Source organism: Spermophilus citellus (assembly GCF_964194105.1).
Source record: "Spermophilus citellus genome assembly, chromosome: 4".
Taxonomy (NCBI): Eukaryota; Metazoa; Chordata; class Mammalia; order Rodentia; family Sciuridae; genus Spermophilus; species Spermophilus citellus.
Genome location: NC_138185.1, coordinates 69904359 through 69919026, shown reverse-complemented (window position 1 = coordinate 69919026; position 14668 = coordinate 69904359). Strand labels below are relative to the sequence as shown.

The 14668-nt window shown below is 34.1% G+C and overlaps 1 protein-coding gene across 1 annotated transcript in view; it reads left to right on the top strand.

Annotated features, from left to right (window-relative positions):
- BTBD1 (BTB domain containing 1) overlaps window positions 1-14668 on the top strand; it is a 35877-nt gene that overhangs the window by 6250 nt on the left and 14959 nt on the right. Inside the window, exons 2-4 of the mRNA XM_081293015.1 lie at window positions 1000-1156; window positions 6270-6375; window positions 12938-13135. Coding sequence (XP_081149141.1) covers window positions 1000-1156; window positions 6270-6375; window positions 12938-13135 — 461 coding nt within the window. The remainder of the gene's footprint in view (window positions 1-999; window positions 1157-6269; window positions 6376-12937; window positions 13136-14668) is intronic.

Sequence of the window (14668 nt, the reverse complement as noted above, 5' to 3'; positions counted from 1 at the left end):
TTTTAAAATACAAAGAATTGTGGTAATGTTATGCTTAAGTTTTAATACTTATAAAATCTTTTAATACTTTTAAAATCTTGGCTTATTTAAAAACTATATAAGTAAAATATGAATGAAGATGATTCTTTTTTTCCTATGACCAGAGATTGAACCCAGGGATGCTTAACCACCAAACTACATCCCCAGCCCTTTTACATATTTTTATTAGACAGGGTCTTCCTGAGTTGCTTAGGGCCTTGCTAAGTTGCTGAGTCTGGCTTTGAACTCGAGATCTTCCTTTCCTCAGCCTCCTGAGCTGCTGAGATTACAGGTGTGTGCCACTCCTCCTGGCTGATTCTTGGATTTTCTTTTTTAATATTTTTTTTAGTTGTAGATGGACACAATACCTTTATTTTATTTATTTATTTTTATGTGGTGCTATGGATCGAACCCAGTGCCTCACACATGTGAGGCAAGCGCTCTACTACTGAGATACAACCTCAGCCCGTAGATAACTTTTTTTCTTACCAAAAATGAAAATGTTTTCCCTGTCAGTGTTATATGGCAATCGGTACTGAATTGTCTAGTCAGTTAACATGTATTTATTGAAACTTAAACATGTACCCACACTATGCCTGTTGATGTAGAGAAACATTTCCCTTTCTGTCTGACTTTAGCTATCTGTAGATTTACAAATGCAGATTTATCTCCCCTTAAATTGTGGAGAGATAAATGAACCACTATTATTGCAAGCAGCTATGGGATGCTAAAAGTAATCTTGTGATCTTTACTTCACCTCAGTTTTCCCTTTAAAATGGAGGCACTTCTTCTCAGGATTGAGTATGAATAAAATGAGATGATATATGTGCCAATTCTTACAAGACTGTAGAATCTTTTAAAAGCTTCAGATTTTCAGTTTGCTCATTGTCTTTTAAAATATTCCTTAAAGGTTTAGCTCTGGTTGATTTCTTATCTAAAATAGTGCTGATCATCTCTGCAAATTTCCTAATTGCTTTGCAGATTCCTATATTCAGATGAAGTTCAAATTGGCCCAGAAACAGTTATGACCACTCTTTATACTGCTAAGAAATATGCAGTCCCAGCCTTGGAAGCACATTGTGTGGAATTTCTCACCAAACATCTTAGAGCAGATAATGCCTTTATGTTACTTACTCAGGTAAGTAAATGTAACTAAAGTCTGTGTCATTGTAGCTTAAAAATTGAATGTAAGTATAACCATATGTGAATATTTAGTGTTTCCTGAAAAATTAATTCCAGATCATTATTTTAAAGTATATTTGTATTTTTACAGTATCTTTCAGATTCATAAGTTTTAGACTAGAAATACAAATTAATACAATGCCAAATAATGTAAAGAAATTAAAGCCTTATACAAGTGGGGTGTTGTAACTAAAAGTTAAATGGTTACTTAGGATTGGAGTTGGCGTTAAGATCCATTGTTGTTCCTGCTGTGATTGAGAATATGATGCCATGAAATTTTCTGGACATCTTTGTTCTCAGTTTTACCAGATCTGAAATAAAAATAAAATATTTCAATTCTTCTAAGATTGACTATCTTTGTACCTGTTTCTGGAAGCTTTCTGGCCCATTCCTAGAGGAGTTAGAATTTTAGGTTTATATGAAATAGTCTTTTCACATTCTGAAGTTTCATTAAGTATAGTATTCATACAAAAAGTTGATATATTTTAAGTATATAGCCTAATCTTTTTTTTTTTTTGATGGTGTTGGAGAATGAACCCAGGGCCTTGTGCATGCGAGGCAAGCACTGTACCACCTGAGCTATATCCCCAGCCCCTGTAATCACTTTTTATTATCTGAACATACCTATGGAAACATTAACCAGTCTTTAACATAATTTATTTATCATTTGTTAAATGCCTAAATCTGAATTTCATACTTTATACATAAATAAATAATTTCTCGTTTTAGATAGTGTTGTAATGTTCTTGTGTGAATTGTTTTTAAAATTGTTTTAAAATTGTTTTTAAAGTAATATAGAATCCAGCTGGATGTGGTGACACATGCCTGGTTATCCTAGCACTTCAGAGGCTAAGTAGGGAAGATCACTTGAGCTCAGAAGTTCAAGACCAGTTTGGGCAACACAGTGAGACCCCAACCTTAAAACAAAACAAATATACTCTTATTGAATTTTAGTATTGGAGATAATCACTGATGACCTCTAGCTCAACTCTCGTTTTAGAAATGGGAAAACTAAAACCTGGGCTAACTGCCTGCCTGTCCAAAGTCTCATAACAGATGAAGCTAGAGTTCAGAGCTCATGTTTCCAGCTCAGTGTTCATTCTGTTCTATAAGAAAATGTGTGGTACCTTTTGAAAAAATTCTTCTGTCATTAAGTGTTTCTTTATAGAAGAACATGTTGATGTCACCTCTTCTTGGACATTATTTCAGAACTCCATCTAGCCAGATACTAAGCTAACAGTAGTAGTAGTAGTAGTTATAGTAATAATCACAAAATGTATTGGGTGATGATTTTGTATAGGCTCCTTTCTCAGTGTTCTGTATGCATTAGTTTATTTAGTCCTTACAATAACTGTGTGAACTATAGGTGTTCAAACTAAAGGCTTTCTTATTATCACTATTTTATAGGTAAAGAAATAAAGACATAAAAGGGGGAAATAACTTGGCTAAAGCCATGTAACTAATAAGCTATCTCCTTGCATTTTTTTAATTTATGAAAAAATCTAATAAGTAAATTGATATTCATAAGAGTCACAAGGTTATTTGTTCAAGGGGTTTTAGTGTATATGGAAAAGGTCACTTAGCAACTTTTACATTCTAAGTTCAATTATACAATTCAGACATAAGTAAACTGAACTTTGGCAATTAAAATACGGATTTAAGCTGGGCTCGGGCACATGCCTATAATCCTGGTGGCTCCAGAGGCTGAGGCAGGAATATCATGAGTAAAGAAGCCAACCTCAGCAAAAGTGATGTGCAAAGTAGCTCAGACCCTGTCTCTAAATAAATACAGAATAGGGCTGGGGATGTTGCTCGGTGGTTGAGTGTCCCTGAGTTCAATCCCCAGCACCCCAGCACCACCACCACCAGTACAGATTTCGGGTTCAGTAAGTCTGAGATGCGGCCTGAGAGTTTAATTTCTAATAGGTTTTCAAATGACACCAGTGTTTCTAGACACTTTGAATGGAAGAGGTTATTTAACAGGCATCACTAAAAAAAGGAACTTTTCAATATCTTGATGGCCTGAGAACCCAATATTATGTCCAAATTTTCACTCATGGGGTCATGTGAACTTCTTGCTCCTGACAAGTGAGTTATTTGCACTGTATCATGTTCATTTAGTTGAGACTGTTTATGGAAGCTTCACTATAAAACAGATTGCCAGTACCAGCATGATTTATATAATAAAAAATACTTTTTTTATGAACTGTTATCAGAGTTAATATTAAGGTAAAATTTGAGAAAGTATATTTTACTCTAAATAATAATGATAGGTTTTTGTAACTTAATATATTGCCTGTGTAATATAAGGAGTGACTGACAATTGCTATCCTGAATAATATAAGTTTTACAAAGAATTTTCCTCTTAGATTAAAAGGTTAATTTTTATATTAATTTTTAACTAAAAATATAGTTCAGTTTGCCAGAAAATTTATTATAAGCAGTTGGTCTGGTTGTAGTAAATTTTCACTTCATAAAATGTACTGTTTCATACTTTAAAAATGCATGAACTTGGGGCTGGGGTTGTGAGTCAGTGGTATAGCGTTTGCTTAGCATGCATGAGGCACTAGGTTCAATCCTCATCACCACATAAAAATAGATAAAGGTTTTGTGTCCATCTACAAATAACAAAATATTTTTTTAAAAATGCATGAACTATGATCCTCTACTAAAAGGAAAAGTGTCATAAAAAATAATCACAATCAAGTGAAAAACTGAAATGCAGCCAGAAGACTGGATAAAAATATTGTATGAATGGTAAATTTACCAAAGTTAATTACTGTGGTTATGGAAAAGAATCTCCTTGTTCTTAGGAATTTAAAGTTAAAGGGCCATGGTTTCTACAACTTTTCAAATGGTTCAGCTAGTGTGTGTGTGTAGGGAGAGAAAATAAAGCCAAGCAAAATTGTAGATGCTAGATACAGGTTTCAATCGATAAATCTGGATAAAGGAATTATAACTGTTTATAGTATCAGTTTTGAATATGTACAGCCTGAAGGTGAAATAACTATGAAAATAAAAATTATTTCCTTATGTTTATATATATGGGTGTTTGTGCTATTCTTGCAACTTTTTTATAAATCTAAAATTCCAAGTAAAAAAATATTAAAGGAAAATAACATGACAGAGTTAATATTTTTATTAATATAGATTTAGAGCTGAAATTTATTAGCAGCTTGACAAAGCAAATTAATATAAACAAGTTCAAGAAGAGAGTTTCCAAACATTCTATAATTTTAAAAACTTTCTGATGTAATATTTATATATGTAAATTAAAGTTTTTAATACAAGTACTTTCTTTTTTTAAATATTTATTTTTTAGTTGTAGTTGGACACAACACCTTTTATTTGTTTGTTTGTTTGTTTATTTTTATGTGCGAACCCAGGGCCTTGCACGTGCTAGGTGAGCGCTCTATTGCTGAGCCTCAACCTCAGCCCTAATACAAGTACTTTAAAAACTATATACAAATTTAAAACTTTTAATAAAGATATACATAATTAATAAATAAATAAATCCAACATGTTGACATATATTAAAATCGGAATGATAGAGAGATTAGCATGGCCTGGCACAGGCACTTCATGAAGTATTAAAATAAGTAAATCTAATGTGTTTAATATTCTTTTCTCCCATAAAACACAAGATATCTGTTCAATTTAGAGTTTTTTCCAGTTGCTCAGTAATATCTGAATTATTGAATCCTTTAAAATTAATTTTAGTTTAAAGTTAAATAAAAAGCCAACAGTCATGCCAAGTAATAGGTGTCACTTATGGGGTGGTTAATTGGTAGTGTTCTCAGAAGATTTTTGCATGACTGTGAGACTAGAGGAGACCCCTGGAATTTCCCCATGAATATCTCTGTGTTTAATGTTTGCCTCTGCTATGAAATGTAAACATAGCTGACTCTAAGTCAGAATGAAAGCTTGGTCATTGGCATGCTTATCATGGTATCTTCTTTTTCAGTGTTAGCTTTTTTTTTTTTTTAATTTTTTAGTTGTAGTTGGACACAATACCTTTATTTTATTTATTTATTTTTACATGGTGCTGAAGATCGAACTCTGGGCCCTGCACGTGCTAGGCGAGGACTCTACTGCTGAGCCACAACCCAGCCCCTCGGTGTTGGCTTCTTAAAAATCTCATTTGAGTTTGACTACTAATCCCTGCTTTTAAACAGTTTCTTTCTTTTTTTTTTTTTTTTTTTTTCTTTTTTGAGGTATAGCGTGCAAACTGGTAAAGCACATATTCTAAGCTTGACATTTGGGTGGTAATCATACATTATATAAACTCTTGCTCATCATATATACTCTGGCTACTTTTCCTTATCACTAAGTGTGTGGGATTCATTCATATTTTGGGGTATAGTTATAGATCATTTGTTGTCATTGTTGCATTAACATTTTATTATTTATATTATTGAATATATTTATTTGTTCTGTTATTAGCCCTAGTTTTTGCTGAGATTCCCAGAGCTCTGATGCTCTAAAATCCCCCCACTCCCCCTTTGCCAAAGGTTAGTTTCTCTTTCTTTAGTTGTTGATGACCTTTAATTAATCAATTAATGTAATATTTATTTATTTATATATGGTGCTGAGAATCAAACCCAGTGCCTCACACATGCTAGGCAGGTGCTCTACCACTGAGCTACAACCCCAACTCAATGCTCTAAAGTTCTTACATTCCTTCTTTCCTTTCAATTAAAATTGGAAATGTGTTTAAAAAAAAAAAAATCAGTGGCTGGACTGAACTATATCCCCAGTTCTTTTTATTTATTAATTTTGAGGCAGGGTCTCACTTAGTTGCCTAAGGTCTTGCTAAGTTGCCAAGGCTGGCCCCAAACTTGTGATCCTCCTGCCTCAGTCTCCAGATTACAGGCATGCACCCCCATGCCCCACTTGGCATTTGTATATTTAGCTTTTTATTTCTAATTGTAGAATAAAGATTTTTAAATTATTTTAAATAGGTATTTTTATATAATGAGGAATTATAACTGTTTATAGTATCAGTTTTGAGTATGTACAGCCTGAAGGTGAAATAACTATGAAAATAAAAATTATTTCCTTATGTTTAGGCTCGATTATTTGATGAACCTCAGCTTGCTAGTCTTTGTCTGGACACTATAGACAAAAGCACAGTGGATGCAATAAGTGCAGAAGGGTTTACTGATATTGATATAGGTAAGTTCCTTGTGAACTAAATTTTTACATTTTAAGTACAGTAATGTTTTATTTTGTGAGTCTTGTTAGAGAATAAGGTATATTTAAATTAGTGGTTTTCCAAAATGATTGAAGTTCTGTGTTTTGCTTTCTTTGATTTTGGTGAGAATATTCCCAGAAGTCTTAATTATCTCATTGCCCTTTTTAAAATAACTTTATTTTACTTATTTTTTTAAAATGTGGTGCTGAGGATCGAACCCATTGCCTCACACGTATTAGGCGAGTACTCTTATCACTGAGTCACAGCCCTAGCCCCACTCCTTGCCTTTTAAAAGATATTAAATAAATAAGAATGTCCATATGCATGCCCTGTAGGAAATATAAAGAAAGGTAAAGTATGTTTTGTCTTGTTAAGGAAACATTTGAGAATCAAGGAACAAATGTGTAAAATTAAGATTAATAATATTAAGAGGAGATGGCATATAACAAAATGTTACTTTTGCCTTTTCTAAATTAGATATGTAAAAAATAATTACTGTGTAACTCCAGAAAATGGAGAAATTATCTCAAATTTAGGTAGTGTTAGGAAAATCTTGACAAAGGAGGTTCTGACATAAGCCTTAAAAAACGTATAGTATTTGGGTAGTGAAGAGGAGAGGGTATTAGGTAATGTAAGTGGAACCACATGAAGAAGCATGTGCAGAATAAGGGTGGTAGAGGACCATCTATTGACAGGACTAAGGATTTGAATTTTGTAGGAGATTAGAGAGAGCTAATCCAGACTTTATGATGGTGAACAGAAAATACATATATTCATTCCCTATCTTCTGAGCTCCAAGCTCATATATTGAACTGTTTTGACATTTTTAATTTGGAGATTTTCTAGACATTTCAAACAAAACAGCTAAAAAAGAAGCATGGACTCCCTTCATTCTTTGTTAGATTTCTTCTGTTCCTTTCCAATTTTTTTCAGTTTTCTTTAATGACACTACCATGAACTGTATTGCTTACACAAAAAACCAAGAAGTTATTCTTGATTATTTGTTTTCTTTTGCACCCTATATGCAGTCTTACCACTAGGGGCTCATGGCTCTACTTTAAAATATATCTTGAATCTGACCATTTCTTACCATATCTGCTGCTACTGCCTAGTCTAAGCCAGTATTTTCTCTCACCTGGATAATTCCAGGGTCTCCTGTAGTCTCACTTTCTATCCACTGTTGATCCCATATGGTCCTTATTTACATAGCAGCTAGATTTTGCTTGTAAACAGTTTTTTTTTTTTTTTTTTTTCCCTTTTTGGTACTGGGGAGTAAGCCCAGGTGTACTCTACATACCCAGTCTTTTTATTTTTTTATTTTGAAGCAGAGTCTTGCTAAGTTCCTGAGGCTGGCCTCAAACTTGGGATCCTCTTGCTTAAGCTTCCCAAGTAGCTAGGATTACAGGTATGTGCCACCATACCTCAGGGTGGCTGAGGATGATCTTTATAAATCAAAAATTGGATTGTATTATTTCTTTGCTTCTACTGCAATTAGAGTAAAGTTCAAATTAAAAACTGATAAGGCAAAAAAAAAAAAAAAACAACAAAAAACTGATAAGGCTCCCTACATGATATAGCCAGCCTTCTGTTAGTCAGGACAGTTTAGTCTTGGCTGTGTAAAAATAGACCCAAAGTACATACTGGATCAAATACAAAAGTAAGCTTATTTTATATTCACATAACAGTCCAATGGAATGTCATAGTCAGCAGATGGCTATTTCTTAAGACTCTGCCATTCCTTTGGGTCTGATTGTTACCTGTATCTTGCCTGTATATGGGAGAAACTATAGGCAGGGAAAGTACCCACATATTTAAAATGTTGGCGCTGAAGTTGTATGTTTAATTTTAGCCCTTATTTTATTATCCAGAATCCAGTCACAAGATACCACCTAACTTGAGGAGAGGCTAGGGGGTGTAGACTTAGTTACGTCCCAGAAAGAGAAAACATATTTTTGGTAAATAGCTAGCAGTCACTACCAACATGTGACTGTCACCTTCCTTTCCCTCCTCATGTATGTTCTACATATACTGGCCAGTATTATTTGTATTTCAGTTCTTTATAGTTGCTATTCATTCTGATTAGAATCCTTTTTTCCCCGAATCTTTGTACACCTACCTGCTTTTAATCACTCAGATCTTAGATTGAGACCTAAGATATCTCAGACTTTCTTAGACACTTAAACAATCCTTTACTCTGATTTATTTTCCTTTTAATGTATATTGGTACCTAGGTATATGTATGTGTGTTGACTGTCCACTTTCCACTCTCAGACTATAAACTCCTTAAAGGCACAGATCTTAATTACCACTTATTTACCACTGCATCTCTAGCACTAAAGACAGCAGAAGGTAGTATGTGTTCAGTTAATACTTATTGACCAACTGGACTGACTCTAGAATGATGCTTTTCTTTCTCACCTTACAGTTTTCATTGAGTTAGCCAGGGAGATCCTTTCAGAACAAAAGGAGTTGGTTCAGATTATACCATTGTAGCAACTCATTTCTTGAGAACTGACACCCCACCTTCTTCCATGACACTTAGTATATTCCTCTTTATAATTACATAACATTCCATTGTGAGTTTACCTGTCTCTTCCACAGTATATTATAAAAAATTTATGGATTGTTTGCATTATACTGAAGGGCAGGGACTAGACTGTGTTACTCTTAGCACCTGCACATTGTATCTGTTGATTTACAGATGTTTGAGAACCTCAGGCACTGCCCAGATTGCTAATTGCATTGCTTAATCAGAATTCCCTTCCTCTTAAGTATCTGTCAAGTGCTGCATTGTTCTTTACTCTCCTTTGAAATAACACTGCTTACATCTGGATAACTTATATTGTTATATAAATAGCTCTTGCATTAGTCATGCCATTGGAGCCTGGGACTTTGGAAGAGTAAATGCTTTGCACAGGGTAGATACCCTATAAATATTTGTTGATTTGAATTGACTCATGGTTGCTTATATTAAAATCCAGTATTATATTTATGAAACATAATCTGTTGTATTACAATATTTATTAGACCTGCAGCTGTAATTTTTTATTTTACTACACCTGCCACTAGAAGACCTTATGTCCCTCTACCTATTTCCAACCCTACAGGCCAGTTTCCTTGAAATGCATGTGTGAAAAATTGGGAATTACAGAGAAGTCTAGGAGCTGGCTTCAGGAGCTATTTTATAACTGTCTTGATATCAGAAGCTTGGTCCTTTGTCTCTTTCTGATCTAATAATGATGACAAGGTTTTGAGAAAAGTTTCATTGATTTGCGAGTAAAGGAAAAACATAGGATTTTCCCTGCCAGGGGGAACACAGGGCTTTTGAAAGAGGGATATAAGGGCTGGGATCCAATTATTATTGGTAGAGATTAGTAATTAGTGTCCACTGGGTGTCCTTGAGAGAGCTGTTGCTGCAGTTGGGTTGTTTTTATTCTTGTGAGTAGTGACACCCTTCTGGGCAGTGAAGGACACAGTAGCCTGGAATAAGAAAAATGTTTGTCTTATTTCCCTTGATAGGGAAGGTAGGTGAGAGGAAGAAAAAGGGGGGTGGGTGAAATGTCAGTTTTAAAATAAGCCACCTGTGGTTGAGCAGCAAGGTTTATACTCAAAACATGAAGTGGACCCCTGTTACAGTCTTAGATTTGGGAATTTTCCTTTTCTGGGATTTGACCATGAGTTCCAAAGCGGAAAAGAGACAGCTTTTTGCTAAAGGAAGAAGATATCACATTAATACAACAAAATGAATTTACATATGTTAAGGACAGTTGATGTGCTTCTTGTGTGTATGTGGCATACTTAAATTTACTATGTGTTCTCTTTATTCAGGTTATTAGCAAACAAACATGTAGGTAGAAAGTCTTCTGCTTTTCATTGAATGATTAATTGTTAAGGTCATTAAGTATATTGCTTTTGGATTAAGTGTATTGCTTTTCATTTAATTTGTGAAAAAACTTCATAAATTTGCTCAGCTACAACAGAAAGAAGAAAGTATGATTTAAAAAAATTATGTTGAACCAATGCATTTAAAAAAAATTTTTTTAGTTGTAGATAAACAAAATACCTTTATTTTTATGTGATGCTAAGGATCAAACCCAGTGCCTCACACGTCCTAGGCAGGTGTTCTGCCACTAAGCCCCAACCTCAGCCCCAAACCAGTTGTTTTTAATATACTGTTGAGCCCCAACGGTGTTCTGGGAACTAAAGTCTTTGAATGTTAGCTATCTGTGATATTAAGTAAATATTTTGACTTTTAATATATGAAGTGTAAATAGTTGCAAAAATCTTTTTTAAAAATTTTTAATTTCTAGGTAATTTAATCATATTAATGTTTTGGTTTCTGCTATATATAAGCATGCTATACTTTTTAAATTTAAAAATGTAAAAGTGTAGCGGTTAGATATTTTATACCAGTGCATAATTTATGTTAAGTTCTTTAGAGAATAAGTTTTATGTAAATAATTTCCCTATACATTTAGAATTTACTATACATATTTACTATACTATATATTAAGAATCTTACTTTTTAAGAACCAAGATATTTATTTTGGCCATTTGAGAAAGATATCTAAAACATTTTGCTTAATCTGTTAAATTATATGTACTGGAATCAAATCTAGATTCTTGCACTTATTAATGCTTATTATTAATAAGTAGTAGTTATTGTACTTACTATACAGTGAAACACTCAGGAGTTATGAAATACTTATTTTTTAAGTCTTTTTTTTTTTTAAAGATTCTCTACATTTAAATGTGCAATTTAGGTAGAATTTATTTATTTATTTTTAGAGAGAGAGAGAGAATTTTTTTTTAATATTTATTTTTTGGGGGCTGGGGATGTGGCTCAAGCGGTAGCGCGCTCGCCTGGCATGCGTGCGGCCCGGGTTCGATCTTCAGCACCACAAACAAAGATGTTGTGTCCGCCGAAAACTAAAAAGAAATAAATTTTTTAAAAAATATTTATTTATTTATTTATTTATTTTTTAGTTTTCGGCGGACACAACATCTTTGTTTGTTTGTGGTGCTGAAGATCGAACCCGGGCCGCACGCATGCCAGGCGAGCGCGCTACCGCTTGAGCCACATCCCCAGCCCTTAAGTCTTTTTTTCTCTGTGTGTAGGACTCTTGACTACTATGCTTTTAAAGTACTTATATTTATTTTTCACGTATTTTCTCTTTGTCCCTGTTAGATTGCAGCTTATTTCATCCTAGTATGTTGGCCTATAAAACCTTTTTGTCTTCTTAACTCACTGCTTCTGGGCTGCTGTTGCCTAAAAAATTACTGAGTTTATTTTAATTTTGACTTGGATAAGAGGAAAAGAGTCTAAGTGAGGACCTGAGGTACATTTATACTTGGATGTCACATAGGGATTTTAAACTCAAATATGTCCAAAATGAAACTTCAGTTCTTTCCTCTGCCCCAAACCTGTTCCTCCTGTAATCTTCCCCATCTCAGATAATGCCACTCTCATCCTTCCAGTGCTCACATTGCCATTATCCTTAAATCCTCTCTTCTATCACATCCCATATCCAATTTGTTAGGAAATGTATTGAGTCTTCCTTCATAATATATGCTGAATTTGATCAGTTTTCATCACATCCACTGATGCCCTGGCCTGGTCTTATTTTAGTATAAGAACCTCCTAATTGATCTTGCTTCCAACCTTGCCACTACTATAGTCTTTTATTTTTTTTTAAACAGCCACCGGAGGATCCTTTCAGAGCATAAACTGTCAGCTCACAACCCTCCTGGAATATACTACTTCACTCAGACTGAAAGCCAGATGATCTGTGGAGTGCTACATTATTTTACCTCACTCTCCATGTTTCTGGCCTCCTTGCCTACTTCTCTTTAGCTCACCCCATATTGCCTCATGGGACTCCTTGCTGCCTCTCAAATATGCCAGGCACACTTGGATTTGGAGTCTTCACACTCATTGTCCTGCAGTGCTCCTCTTTCTGGCTTACTTCCCCATATCCTTCAATCTTGATTCAAAGGAGGCCTTCTCAAACCATGCTATTTAAGATGTTTTTGATACCCCTTACCTTGCTATTTTTACGCACATGTATTTAAAGGGCTGGGGGTGTAGCTCAGTGGTAGAGCATGCATGTGTAAGGCTCTGGGTTTCAATCCCCACTACCAAAAAAATCTGAATGTTAACCTTACACCAATTTCTTTTAAAAAAAAGCTTTTTTTGTTGTTGTTGTACTGGGTATTGAACCCAGAGATGCTTTACCACTGAACTACATCCCCAACCCTTTTATTTTTTAAACAGAGTCTTTGCTAAGTTGCTGAGGCTGGCCTCAATCTTGGGATCCTCCCGCTTTTATTCAGCTTTCTCAATTGCTGGGATTATGGGCATGTGCCACCATGCCTGGCTATTTTAAGATATAGAATATTTTAAGGCATAGAATCTATGGTTTTAATTATGTAACCTATTTTTTCATTGAGGTTTAAATACTTTGTATGAGCATGTCTATCAATATTGCTTTGTTAGAGAACAAAATATTCCTTATTTGATTTATTTTTGTATTTTATTTATAGACACACTCTGTGCTGTTCTAGAAAGAGACACGCTTAGTATTCGAGAAAGTCGACTTTTTGGAGCTGTTGTACGCTGGGCAGAAGCGGAATGTCAGAGACAACAATTACCTGTTACTTTTGCAAATAAACAGAAAGTTCTAGGAAAAGCACTTTCCTTAATCCGGTTCCCACTGATGACAATTGAGGAGTTTGCAGCTGGTAAGGCTATCACTTCACTAAAGGCCTGTTTAAAACTATTTTAATAATCAGTCTCCCTGTGCAAGAATGCTTACTGACTTCCAATTTAATTCCAGTGTTTTCTGAGAATATATTCCATATCTTTTCACTTATTTGAAGTTTGTTGAGACTTGCTTTATAGCCCACCGTGTGGCCAGTTTTAATAAATACTCATATATACTTGAGAAGAATGTATTCTGGGTTATTGGGTAGAAAAGTATGAACAGTCCTACACCTCTTAAATAAATTGAATAATCCTATATCTATGAAAAAAATATACTAGTGATATACAGATTTTCTATATATCTACTGTTTTTCTTTTTGTTTCTTATGCAGTTCCTAAGAAGTAAGTTAATAGTTTTGGTTGAGAAAGTCTCTCTTTTTGGTTTCATAAGTTTTTTTTCTTTGTGTATTTTGAAATTATATCATTAGATGCAAACTTAGGATTGCTATATTATTGAATTTACTCTCTTTATGATATATTCCATTTTAAATCTAGTAAAATTTCTTGTTTTAATGTTTTTTCTGATATTGATAGTTTTACCTGGCTTTTTTTTTTTTTTTTTTTTTAAAGATTTTTCGGGGCTGGGGATGTGGCTCAAGCGGTAGCGCGCTCGCCTGGCATGCGTGCGGCCCGGGTTCGATCCTCAGCACCACATACAAACAAAGATGTTGTGTCTGCCGAAAATTAAGAAAAATAAAATATTAAAAAAAAAGATTTTTCAAAAAGTGGACACAATATCTTTATTTATTTTATTTATTTTTATGTGGTGCTGAGGATTTAACCCAGTGCCTCACATATGCAAGGCAAGCGTTTTTCTGCTGAGCTATAACCCCAGCCCCTTTACCAGGCTTTTTTAAAAATTAAATTTATATATTCTGTATTTTCTCCATCCTTTTATTTAGCTTTGTTTTACATTATCTGTTTATTTTAGGTATCTCTTATAGACTACATTTTTTAAAACACCTAGTCTGACCAACAAACCTAGTTATTTGGAATATTTGATTGTTCTACCTTTATATATAGAGAGAGTTTTAGATAGATACAATACCTTTATGCTATTCTTTATGTGGTGCTGAGGAACCCAGTGCCTCACACATGCTAGGCTGAGCCACAACCACTGAGCCACAACCCCAGCCCTATTCTACATTTAATTACTGATATATTTGGACTTATATTGACCATCTTGCAATCTTTTTTTCCATTTGTCTCCTCTTCCTCCCTTTCTTCCTTCCTTTTCCCTCCCTATCCACTATCTTCCTATGTTCTTTCCTCTTCCTTCTTTCCTTCCTTTCTCATTTTGGAAGAACCAAGTGATTTTTTTTGTTTCTTTATTTTTCTTCTCTGTTTGCTTATTAAACATTTTTGTGTTGTTATTTTAGTGGATTACCTTTGATAGATAATATTTTTTTAAAAAATTCTTACTTGGTTTTAAATCTAAAATTTCCACTAGAACCTGAATAACTAACTATATTTAACTCAGCCTTTGATGCTACTGTTAACATGTATTTTGA